At 44.0% G+C, this 13,105-nt stretch overlaps 1 protein-coding gene across 6 annotated transcripts in view; it reads right to left on the minus strand.

The window, feature by feature from the left end:
* FGFR2 (fibroblast growth factor receptor 2) overlaps positions 1 to 13,105 on the minus strand; it is a 100,558-nt gene that overhangs the window by 60,620 nt on the left and 26,833 nt on the right. For 5 of the 6 annotated variants that reach the window (XM_072972013.1, XM_072972016.1, XM_072972012.1 and 2 more), the window contains 2 exons: positions 12,261 to 12,338; positions 2,157 to 2,326 (listed from right to left, as the gene is read on the minus strand). In XM_072972013.1, coding sequence (XP_072828114.1) covers positions 2,157 to 2,326; positions 12,261 to 12,338 — 248 coding nt within the window. The remainder of the gene's footprint in view (positions 1 to 2,156; positions 2,327 to 12,260; positions 12,339 to 13,105) is intronic. The other variant, XM_072972017.1, reaches the window with a different exon arrangement.

Genomic DNA, 13,105 nt, shown 5'->3' on the forward strand with positions numbered 1-13,105 from the left:
TGATTTGAGGGGTTTAACTCTTCCTTTACAACCAGCATCACCTAATGAAATCTGTCTATTCATTCTTTAAAAAAAAAAAAAAGGCCAGCCTCTGATTTCATTGTACCAGTCAAAGAACTGAACAAAGAGACAAATCATCCTCCACCTACTATTTCCACCAATGAGCAGGAGTCATGGAAGACAACTCCAGGACTTCTACTCCACAGCTTCAAAGGCGTCCACCTTCCAGATGTGCTGCCCATCTGTTTCACACACAAACTGCCTACACGTGCTCTCAGAAATTTACTCGTAGGCTTTCCCAATTATCCTCTGGGTTTTGGCTTCTAGAAAGTAATTTTTCAATGTTAAGACAGAAGTCAAAAGTCCTTGCGGAAGAAATGACTAACGCTCTCAAGATGAGTTACTGGGGATGGTATTTCAGGAAGGGGCTCCAGGACCTATTACGCAGAGAGAAGCATTTGAGCACAGCACCGATGGAGGAGGGGCTCACGTGCCATCTAAAGTGATGCCAGCATGTTAATCCAGGTGAGAGGTACACCAAGGAAAGTCTTCCTGGGTATCACACTGCTGCCACCAAGAAACCCTCCCCTACTTGGCTCTTAAGGACCTAGGGCCTGAGTTAATGAATACTCTGTTGTACCCACTGTGCAGGTTTCTCTGATGCTTCCAGTAATCCCCATGTCTCCTGATACACATGTCCTCAGATAATCACTGTCCTTGGTGACTTGCCTAACAGTAGAACCCATCAAAAGTAGTGGGATGGCACTTCCATGATTAGGTTACAAAGGCTGTGACTTGTCTTCTTCAGCCCCTCTCTCTGGCCTGTGTTGTCTGCTCCCCATCAGGAAGCCAGCTGCCATGCTGTGAGCCACCCTACGGAGAGGCCTACATGGCAAGGAACTAAGTGTGGCCTCCAGCCAACAGCCAGCGAGGAACTGAGGCCCCTAGTCCAACAACCTGCAAGGAAGTTAAACCTGAAAACAACCACAGTGAGTGAGTCTGGAAGCAGATCCTTCCCTGTTGACCCTTCAGAGGAGACCCCAGCCTTAAACAAAGCCTTAATTACAGTCCTGTGAGACGCCTTGAGACAGAAGTCCAGCTAAGGGGCACCTGGATTCCTCACCCATGGAACACATGTGAGAGAGTCAATGTTGTTGTTTAAAGTTATTAGGTCTTGGAGTAACTTGTTACACAGCAATAGGTAACTAATACATCTGTTCATGTTTCAAATGCACCAAAGAGTTTCTCACTAAGTTTCCTTAATTCTTCCTCATATACTAAATTCAAGTTCTCCCTTTCCACACTAAATGATTTGGAGATTTCACATAACTCTTTCTGAGACAACTCTCCTTCAAACTCAGCCCAGAATCCTTTTCTGATGTTCTTCATCTTAGTCCCCCAAGGAGCCAACACCACCGCTCTCTGCACACTCCTTGGGACCACACATTCATCTAACTTCACCCATATCGGTGTCCTGAATGCCAGTTTTTTTGCCTGCCTTTCTGTCAGACAAGGAGCCCCAATGAGCTAGTGCAGTGCTCTGCCCAGAGCCTAGGATGGTCCCTGCCTGGAGGACACTCAATTGTCATTTGCTGAATGGATGAACAAAGGCGTAAACAGGCAGCTTCAGGGAGATGGTTGTCAATTTCAGCCTCCCCAGAGTGATGAGACTGTATTTCACCACATTCTGTAACAATCTCTTCAGAATCCTTGAGGATGGAGGACAAGGAGATTGCCTCTGTCAACTTGGAAGCATTCTCTCTTAATAAGTAATATTTCACACTCCAGTCTCTCATCCAAGTCCATCCACTATTCATACGATCCTCCTTGAATAGGGCAACTGTACTTACGTTTCTCAAATTCTGCTCCAGCTTTAGTTTTACAGACCATAAAACATATAGAAAACAGACTCTCAACTTTCGACCTTTCTGTTATTAAACTCTCTTCATACAAAGAACAATGTAAATGGGGACTGTACTTTACAATTACATGCAAGTCCAGGAACTTTCTAGAAATAATCAAATATTGAAGCAATCAATTATGATAATTACTGACCTTTTAAAAAAATTCCTTCTAGTTTCTGCTAACATTTGACTACTTGAAAAATGAAGAAATAAAAATTCAAGAAATAGATTATTTTGAAAGCTTCATTCTACCTTATAGCCTCCGATGCGATGTTCCTGCTTAAATTCCTTCCCGTTTTTCAGCCACCTCATAGTTGGTGTTGGACTCCCCCCAGCTGGACAACGGAACTTGACAGTGTTGGCTGCAGGGACGGCATGAAGCCGTTTTTCCATTTTTTCCGTGTTGGTCCAGTACGGTGCTCCTGTTTTGGAAAACAACATTATAATGTATATGGATGGAGAGCTTCATACCCAGTATAAACTCCTAACAGGTAAGATCACTTTATTTTGTAAGTGAATGACCCAATGTTTTCAAAACCTTTGGGTAATGTTTACATTAGGGAAACATTTTCTAAAGTCTGATCCAGCTGGCCTCGCAGAAGGTCCCTGGAGATGGGCTGCTGGATAGTTCATGTCTATTAACAGGGAAAAAAGTGTTGGAGGTAACTTCTCGTCCTTGTTCTCAGTGCCAGAATATAAATTCAAGAATCATGGTTTAAAATGCTACTTCAGACACACAGTGACAACAAATACAATAATGACAGCAGAGTCCATCAAAAATATATCATTTTAGATCACTACACCTATGGAATGATTACATTTACACCGAAACAAGTCGTGCTAAAAAGTCAACTTACCCATTGGCACTTTAAAGGGTAATCAATAGTATAACTTATCATCCCAATAGGATAAAATAATTCACGGAGGCATCATTAATTTCGCAGTACTTTATATGACAGGCCAACAAACCATATTACTAAACATATTTCAATTTTTTTTAATGAAAAAAAAATTTTTTTCCCTCTCTCCAATGGTGGTTGTGAACGTGGTAATTCTACCACCACGTCTAGGGGTATAACTTAATAGGCGTCTCCCAATTAACACTAAAGTTGTACCCTCTAAATAGCCCTCAAAGACAGGGGTAGTAATGATTTTTTAAACCCAAAGAAGGAGAATAACTTTTTAAGTTACCAAAGGAAAGACATTCTTTCTAAATGAAAGTCATAACATCAATCGGAAATATAGCCACGAATTTTGCAGGCCTGCTAATAACGGCGCATGACCACTATTGACTGAGTCCTTCTTATTGGCAGATGTGGCCGCAAAAGCTCTCACACGTTTAACACATTAAAACTGACAATAATCCGAGGAGAAAGGCACTGTTATGATCCCTGTTTACAATGGGGAAACTGAGTCACGGAGAAGTTACATAATCTACCCCAAACCACAAAGCTAGGAAGAGGCACCACCAGGATTTGAGTCAAGGCAGTTGGCTGGATTCGAGAGCCCACTGTCTCCCCTGCTTTCCACGGCTAGTAAAAACCGGCTTCTCCATATCTTTAACCTCTCTGCATGGAGGCCTGGAGTCCAGGACAGACAGCCTTGACTGAAGGCACATTGCCTCCTGCATTACTGCCCAGGACTTCCAATGAAATCCTGTACAGCGATGTAACTCTTCACATGTATGTTTCTGTCTGAGCCACCAAGTAACCAAAATCCCAGTGTTCCCCCCTAAAGCATCCATCAACAGGGCCGTAAACATTCTAAAATATTGTGGAACCTTCTAGAACACTGAAATTCTAAAAGACTGACCCACTACTGCGTATTTCTGATGCAGGCTAGACTGAGGAATGGCACACACACTCCATGAACCAGAGGCAAAACGGGCGTACGAAAGGGCTTTTGTCTCCGATGCAGATTTAGAAGTCTCCTGCTCAGTTCTGCGGATGGTGCAGCTCGTTCCTGGGGAAGCGACGCCCTTCACTTAACAGCCAGGCTGTTAATGGTAGAATTAGGAAGTGGAAAGACTGCTTCCAAAACACCCTACCCCTCTTTGCCTCACCCTTGCTCTTGAAACCTGCTGTAAAATGCAGAGCTGGGATTTCTTAACAAGGACTGTTGTGTTTTCTTTACCCTTCTGCTGACCTAAGTGTCAAGGTAGTGGGGTATAGGTGGTGTCGACATGATGCCAAGACAGAGCAAAGTGAGGCCAAAATTGTCAGTCACGTGCACCAGACAAAGACCAGAGGGAACGTGGAAGGGGGGACAAGGGAGAAGGAACAGGGCTGCATTCTTTTGTCTGAATCCAGCTGCATCTGTAATGAGCAAGCAACTTGGTACCCACTTGACTTGGGGTGTCAAACGCCCATAACACACCTATTCGAGGGTTCCCCAGGGAGTACCCGACTCCTATTTATCGCAAGTCTCCCAGGGTCTGGCATATGCTGAAACAATTTCAATCACCTTTCATTTTAAAAGCTTCTACTTAGAGCAATCCATCCACAGCCACGAAAAAAGAAAGCATTAAGAGCCCAAAATAAGTAATGAGCTTTGTCGCTACACAAAGACTTTTACAAATCGGACCTAAATGAAAAGCATACCTCATGCTGTCAGGTGTCTGCACTCATGTCATCTGTTTGAGTAAACACAATAGCCTATTCATGTGAATTAGCTAAATATTAATGTAGTAACTCTTTCAGATAGCATCAATTACAGCTGCAATGATCCTGTGGAATGTCTTTTCTTTTTTACATAAAAGAAATCAATAGATAAGTGCGCACGTACCATTAGGCATGCTTTTTACATTCCCGAGGCTGAAAAGTAGGACTGAGCTTTAGGAACTAGAAATGTGGCTCTGTTCCCCTCTCGCTGGGCTAAGCTGCTGGGTGAGGCTGCAACCCGCAGGGGATCACCCCAGACCACATGAGCCCGGATGGTCCTGGCCTGTGGCGACAGCACCCTGGCAACCAGCATCTTTTTCTTGGAGCCTAAGGAATGATTTAAGGACAAGGGTGAAAGAATTCTGCTGGAATTTCTGGCAGGTAGCCACTTCCCCAGGGTGAAATTTCAATCACCCAAACTGCACCTATAAAACCTGCTTGTGCAAAACAGACACACGGCCATGTTCCTCATCTAAAGTCTCAGAGATGGCAGGTGGGCGGGGCGCCACAAAATCTAATCCACGATGCAGGAGCCAATCACTAACATGACTGTCGCTCGAAACCCAAATTCACAACATTCGCCTTCCCTGAATAATGATAAATCTCGACTCAACAGAAAGGGCTGTCAAGCCAAGTTTTCGAGGTTCCACGTGTGGCAGTGGTGGGTCACCCCCAACCCTTTATCCCACCTCACTCGGGGTGAGTGCTAAACGTCACACAGGCACAATGTGCTTTTGTGATGAAGACTTCCTCTACGATGCCAAGCACACAAATCTTTTTAAGAGCATGGTGCTAGTGGGGGAGGTTATTTTATTATTTTACAGTGGCTCTTCCTGAAATAAGCTAGTTTTATGCAAAACTTGAAGAACCTGGAAGAGCTACAAAAATAATCGCACTGTAGGCACAGCCCTGCTGTGTCGCCTCCATCAATGGCCCCATGTCCTCTGCAATCTCTTCCTGTCTTCAGTATTTCCGGCTCTGCTTGCAGTCTGGACACATGGGAAGGCCAGGTCCCTCCTAAGAAGGACAATGTAGCTGGAGAGAAACAGGGAGAAGGCTCCTGAAAAGCTTCTCTGCCTAAGGAGTCATCTTTCATCCCAAGGCTGTGAACCACATTAACAATCTTCATTTGGAGAAGAAACTCACCGAACAAATTAATGATCTACAAAGAGATGACCCTAACACACAGTAGGTGCTCAACAGGGATGGCCAAGGTCACACCACACTGCTTGAAAGACATGTATGACATCCACTTGGTCTTCCATAATGTTAGGGACATAATTAATAGAGAAGGAACTGTGGTATAAATCCCTGATGGCATTAAAAAAAAATGAATTATACTTAGGAGTAAATAATTTGACCTGGAGGATCGGTATGGCCCCTTCTGCTCTGACATCCTCAGATCTCCTGATGCAGCAGAGGTAGCAAAAGAAAGATGTATTTACTCATAAAATACTAATAATGAGCAAGTGAAAGGAACAGTAAGACCCAGCCAAAATAAACCAGTAAAATCCCATCACCAAGGTTTGGCGTACCTACTCATTATCATGTTCTACACTGAAACAGGTACTGTACACTAGGAATAATGCTAAGTAAGTACAATTTTAATTTAATACAGAAGTCTCAAGATGCGGCTGGCTGAGCAGATTAAGGAGAAGATTCATTATTCCTTCTCTGGGCCACCTCTTGGTTATTTATGCACGATTCCATCAGCAGGGTGTTTCCATAATGAAAAGCACTCTCCTCAAGGTCTGCTGACCAACAAGAGTGGATCACCTGGATGGCGCAGCCTGAGTCATCTTCAAACCATGGAGCAGGAACTCTAGTGTGACAGATGGATGGATAGATGGATGGATGGATGGAAGGGTGAACCAGAAGGACAACTATTAAAAGCCTGAGCTATAAAACGAGGGAGTTGAACTGAATGTGCTGATAAGGCCCCTCCCAGTTCTAACATTCTTTCCAAGTACCTATATTCCACACAGATATTGATTCTGTCAATAAATGGCCAGATAAGAGGTTTTATTTTGACCCTGGAATTTAAACTTCAGGGGAAAACTTGAGCTGTTGAGCCCACTGCCACAAAGACTCTTACTCGTCCCAACACTGACATCTAAGGTTTATGGTCTTTTTTCCTTCTCTCTCTCTCTAACCAAAAAGAGAGACTACAGCCCGGCAGTTTAAAGGAAAAACACAGAATCATATTACCACTGTACCAAAAGGGACCTCAGTGACCATCTGGCCCAACGGCTGGTGTGATCAATGTCATGCAGAAAGGTTAAGTGATGTGATCAAGGTCACACGGCCAGAGGCTGGGCTGAGGCTAGACCCAAGTCCCCAGCTCCCTGAGCAGTGCTCTTTCAACCACTCCAGACTGCCCTTTGAACTCTCCCATGGTAATTAAGTCAAAAGTTCAAGATTTATGTGCGCTGTGGCCACTGATGACTGCCAACTATATTTTTATTGATGCAAAAATAAAAAAAAAATAAAAACACAGCCTGTTTCAGCTCCTAGATTAAGTCTCACAAACTCCCCAAAGCTCCACTAAGGCCTCTGTCTTAAGTCTATAATTAGGGCCTTTAAAAATATCACTAATCAGGACATTTCAATGCTTTGACCCCTGATGAGGGAGGAGATGTCTCTGAGCGCTCCATCCCATCCCTGCCGCAGACTGCAGTTCATCTGTTTTCAGTTTTGCATACAGAAAGAGAAAGCAAATCCAACAAAAGATGGAGATGTGAGTGGAGGTGTGACGGGGGGGGCATGGGGATTTCTTTATCTGAGACATCTCATTAAAGCAACAACATGCTGAACAGCAGGTCATTTGATAAGAAAGACATTAAAACAAACCAGACAAGTGACCCACTTGTGAAGTGCCTGAGTCCCCTGGGAGACCAGCTGCCCGTGGGAGTTCCCACGATCTGCCTTCAAAAGAGAACCTTCCAGTTGCTGGTGATGCTGTTTGACCAGAGGGGAAGCTGTGAAAGAAAGGATTGTCAATCCGGCCGAATGGATGGAACACCATCACCGGTGTTTGTGATAAACAACCTAGCCAACGTATGATGAGGTTTTCATTCCAAAGACATTTCAAAAAACCGTAGGAAGCTGGTGCATTTTTTAAAACTTTGTTTTCTTCAATTCCTGGCAACTGCAACACAGTGAAAAAAAACAGCATTTGCCAACTTAGACACAATCTCTACCAAGTAAAATCCCAATTATAGCAAAGGTGATTGTGAATTATTACTATCAGCAGGACCATCAGTGAAAGTTCAGAATCTCAGGCCAAGTACCTTCATTTTCCCTCGTTACTTCCAAAAAAAAAAGACAGAAAAAAAAAATTGCCTTCTCCCTGACGCAGAGTACAGGCAGCTGCAGGTCTCAACAGAAATAAAACCAAAATAGAAAATTACCTTCTCTCTCTCTTCACTCAACAGAACCACTCCAACAGCCAGAATCCTGGTACAGCTGTCTCACCATCAATTCCTTCCAGTTAAGCACCCAACCTGAACTTCTTTCAATCACGATCTTCCCAAGAACTAAGTCTCAAGCTCTTCAGAAACAGTAATACTTAAACACAAGCTAGAGGTCATTAAAAAGTATCTTTAAAAAAAATGGACAGACAGGTCTACGTATTTGCTGCCAGATAACCCATTAAGATACCTAGTACCTGGGGAAGGCAAGGACTAGTTAAGTTATGCTTTCCTATGCTAAAGTATGACGCTTGAACCTTTCAAAACCCTCAACCTGGACGCATTCAAAAATTAGCATTTGAAATCGCAACTTTCTGTCCGGAGAAAATCTCTTTCACCAAAGGGCATATGTAGCAGCATTATTTCCTGGCAGCCAGTCTTGTAATGACATCACAGGATTGTTCTGCTCAGGGAAACGTCTAGCACTGGTAAGGTGTGAGGTCATCAGCTAGTCAGCTGCTAAAATATGACCGGAGAATGCCCTCCACATCTGTGATGGAAGAATTTGACTCAAAAGTGGTGGGGGTAGGGGTGGGAGGTGGGGTAGCCAGATCAATCAAATCAGTCCATTGCAGGGATTTTCAAAGCACATGCAACAGGATGCTAATAGATGCTACATTTTAAATAGGGTCTTATGGTCAATAAGTTTGGAAAACCCTGGGAAAGGACAAAAAGAAACAGATGTTTTACTACAGAACTTCTCAGAACTTGTATTATGCTGATGGACACTGGAAGTCCCCAAGAAAGGTCACAGTATGAGGTATTTTCCAAATTCATCTCAAAACACAACTCATTTTTGGCAGAGAAGTATTCTGCACTAGGGTTCCAAGGGATACTCTTTGAGAAACACTGGCTTATTCTCTTCGTGTGCAGATCAAATCTGAACACTGCTCTGTTTTCAAGGAGCTCCACAGAAGATACGTGTGAGGACGGTGATTCCACAAAATATTCATTCAAGATCCAGAAGCAACCTACTGGCAAGGCAGGTCTGAGATACTACGCAATACTGCTCGTGAGACAGTGGAACACTCCCAGCCACTCAATCAGCTTGTGCAAACAAGGAAATCCTCTCCAGAGGAGCCCACTTTTGAGCTGGGTCTCCCAGGAAAGAGTTAAGATCAACCTAAACGTTGCAGGACATTCATAAAGAAATCAAATCAGACTTGGACTTGGATGTTAATGGATACCAGTTTCACGGCCAAAATTCAACCATCCTGCCTTAATTTTTGACTTTTTTATTTTTGCCATTATATTTGGCTACCTTAGTTTTTATTCTCTACAGAATCTAAGAAGAACTCTACCAGGAAGATAAGCTTGCCTTCTTCGAGTTAACCACCAAAATTAGATAAACAGTAACACCAGCAGTGGGAATACCCTGGAATAGAGTTTTCAAGTCAGAAGATGTGGAACTAACATCAACCAATCCCAAAAGAGAAGAACCCTTCTCGGAGAAGCTCAGAAATATCACTGTCAGCACAGGGTCACTGGAGCATCATCTGTTAACTTCGCTGACAGGGAACTTTCAAACACACCCCAGTGGCATTTCCAGACAATCAGAAAACACTGAAGGAATCAATCTGGACACACGAGTGGTTTCCAGGTGGCTGGAAATGCAAAGAATTCGGTGCTTCTACAATTTTCCCTATTAATCAGGTCAGGCATTTGACACTTGAGGTGGCAAAAAATTGTTTTAATGGCAACATCCCCTTCACCGCCTTGCCAATTACCCTGGCCATGGCATTCCTCTGTCCACACAGGCCACAGCTGCTTAATCTCAGCTGCCCCAGGCTGCACCTGTGAATCAGACCAGCCTAATCACACTAACAGATGGCAGAGGCCAAGTAGCCAGCTAAGAACTGCTATCACTTTAAATCGCGTCTAATGTTTCACAGGCACCAAACAGAGGCAGTTCCCGACAGCAGTATCTCCCTGGTACAGCTAACACCAGCCCTTAATCACTGCAGAGCATCCATTTAGGGGCAGAGTTGGTGTCATTCGAGAGCTAATTACAAAGAATCCTGGTTGCAAGGTGAAGGCGTGGCAATTCACTCAACATGGGCCAGCATTTGTTAAGTGGAGCTCAGGACTACCTGGCCTTCACCTGAGCACTGGGCAGTCAGGACAAGTGTTCAGGATGAAAACCTGGAGGTCCACGGCAGGTGTTCCTGCTGAGTCATCACAGACACATTCACTCAGCCTACTTGTTACATAACCTATACCTCACTGTTACGTTTTATTATTTCCTACGTACTCCGTGGTAACACGCTATTAGGCAGGGTACCGATCACCAGGACAACGAGGTTCCAAGGCATGCCAACGGAGCTGAGCTGAATCTGATGTCACAGTCAATAACAATGGCTCCCACACATGGCTACCACTTTAGAGCTGTAAGCAACGGCAAGCCTCCTCCCTCCACCCACATCATCACCCTGGGTATTGGCAAAGGGGCCTGTGATTAGACATGCAACAGGCCTACGACTCAATCGCGGCTCTCTGCTTTTTGCACCCTGAATCACAAATTTCCAATCAATAAAACACAAACAACGCCTCTTTCCTCCTCATCTAGTGGTTGGGAGCATGGACTGAACCAGCAGCCAGAACAGAGCCGGCCCAGAGCAGACCTCTTCATCACTGCCAGAGCCAAAGAACTAATAAGAAGTAGAGCCAAAGAACTAATAAGAAGTGAGTGATATCTTTTAATGTACCAGGGTTTTATTACTAAATACCAAAAATAATAACAACCACCTCACTAGAAGGCCGGTGCAAATCACAATGGAAAACACTCTCTCACCTTATTACCCACTGTTTTACGGATAAGATCTCTAACAGTAAACTTGTGTTAGAGGCAGATCTGCCCGCGTGAATCCCTAAGCCAGTAGTTCTTACACTTACTGTGCATCAGAATCACCCCCAGAGTTTTTCTAATTCAGAATGAGAATTGTCATTTCTAGTAAGTTCTTAGGTAATGCTGATACTAGTGGCCCAGGCCCCAAGCTTTCTCACCAAAGAGTGAAAAGTATATAAGCCAAAATATTTCTTTTTGCCCAAGCTGCTAGGAGACTCAGGGACAAATCCAATGCCCCATTTCTGCAAACCATTATCCCAGGTACCAGCCAACATCAATTTTAATAACTATTTGTCTTATTATTTAGGTCTTGTTTGAATTTATTAAACTGACAAAAGTCCTTTGAGAAAATGTGGAATATAGCATTAAGCAAAGAATGCCAGTGGCCAACGTAAAGCACTCTGGAAACATTCCAGCCATGTTATTGGAAAATAAAATTCATTTGATCTTCTTTATCGAACACTCACGAGTACTTTTCTGAGCAAATACGAGCTCATCGTCATAACAACCCCGTGAAATACTGTTATTATTCCCATTTTACAGTTGAAGAAACTGAGGCCCAGAAGTTAAATTACTTGCCCAAGGTGGCCCACCTCAGAAGTGGTAGAGCAGGATGTGAACCCATGCTGCCCAGGTCCAAGAGGCCACATTCTCACTCACCAAGTAAAGACCTCCTTGGGTCGGTGCTCAGTGTTAACTGCCCTTAGATACACAAACAGCATTTGTTGTTCCCCTTTCCTATCTGCAAAGTAAGGCACACTTCCCTTATTTCTGCTCAGGATGCAATAATGTTTTACCAGGCCATCATTTCTCAACCTCAGCGCTATCGACATTTTGGACCAGATTATTCTTTGTTGTGAGGCCGTTCTGCACATTGTAACGACGTGTATGAGCAGCATCCCTGGCCTCTTCATAGTAGATGCCACTAGCATCCTCCTCTCCCCGAGCTGACACAACCAAACATCGCCCAGTGTGTCCCCGGGGAGGGAGAAGGAGGAGAATCAGCCCCAGTGGAGAACCTCTGGGTCAAGCCAGGCATCCCCAGTGGTTATGAAGACGACCGGGATGTTACATGGCTCTACTGGCTTTACGTCTCCGAACAGTGAGAAACCAGAGGGAAGAGGAAGACCAAGGAAAGAAAATTCATAACTGCGTTCAAAAGAAAGGCTACTGACACAATAAGAAAGGACAAACAGGAGAGAAGGGTGCACAGAACACTGGTTTATTCTCAGATTTGAAAGTCAAGAGCGTAGACAGAGCGGAGAACGGTGAGGACCGCAGGCAAGAGCATCCCGAAGAGTGGACAGGAAGACAGCTGGGAGTCAGGACTGCCCACCAAGCTCTCCTCTCTCGGGGACCTCCGGAGACAGCAATTACTTACTCTTGCTGTTACTGTTCTCACTGACAAAATCCTCCGAGCCATCTGTGTCGTCCTCATCATCTCCGGATGAGATGGCATCTGTATTCAAAAGAACACATCCATGGTTGTGTTTTTGCAAAAGCAAGAGGCTGCAATCATCTACAACTCAATCCCTCTGGATAGGGAACTCGACGACCCAGGAACCCAGGCGCGAAGTCTGAGACCGTGTTTAGTTAAGATGGTTTTAATGGCTTAAATTTTCTTTCCATGATGACAGTTGGTCTCTATTACAATTCTCAATGTTTTCTGCTTTCACATTATTTAAACATGCTATAAAATTGGATATACTGAAAATGGATGTTAAGCTTCAAACAGTATTCAAGTCTCCAGCAAATTTACTGATTGTGTAATAGCCGAAGATTCTTTCCAACACAATCTTTCAGCACTCAGGGTCTCCTTCAAGAAAGGAATTAGTCCCTAGGAAAACTGAGGTCCTGTGTGGCCTTCTGGCTGTTTGCTAATATTCTGAAAGGAGAGCTTTAAACTTGGTCACAAAAGGGGGGCCTGTGCAGCACCCCCGTCAATGCATGGAAAAGTCAAGGTGACAAACTCAAATTTTCATAAAAGAAATTGGAAATCTTCAGCATCCAAATTTCCATCCTATATTCTACATGCCAAGGATGCCGGTGGGGGGGGGGTGTTTACTTAAATAAAAGTGCACTGTCTTAAGAGAAAAATGTTATCTGCACATGAGAAACCCTGTCATTTTCAATGACCAGCCTCTCTCTTGATATACCAGGTCCTGCAGAAGAACTTCAAACACAGATGGATCACAAACTATGAAGCTCTGCACCTGGCATGCAATT

Source organism: Vicugna pacos, chromosome 11 (genome assembly GCF_048564905.1).
Source record: "Vicugna pacos chromosome 11, VicPac4, whole genome shotgun sequence".
Classification (NCBI taxonomy): Eukaryota; Metazoa; Chordata; class Mammalia; order Artiodactyla; family Camelidae; genus Vicugna; species Vicugna pacos.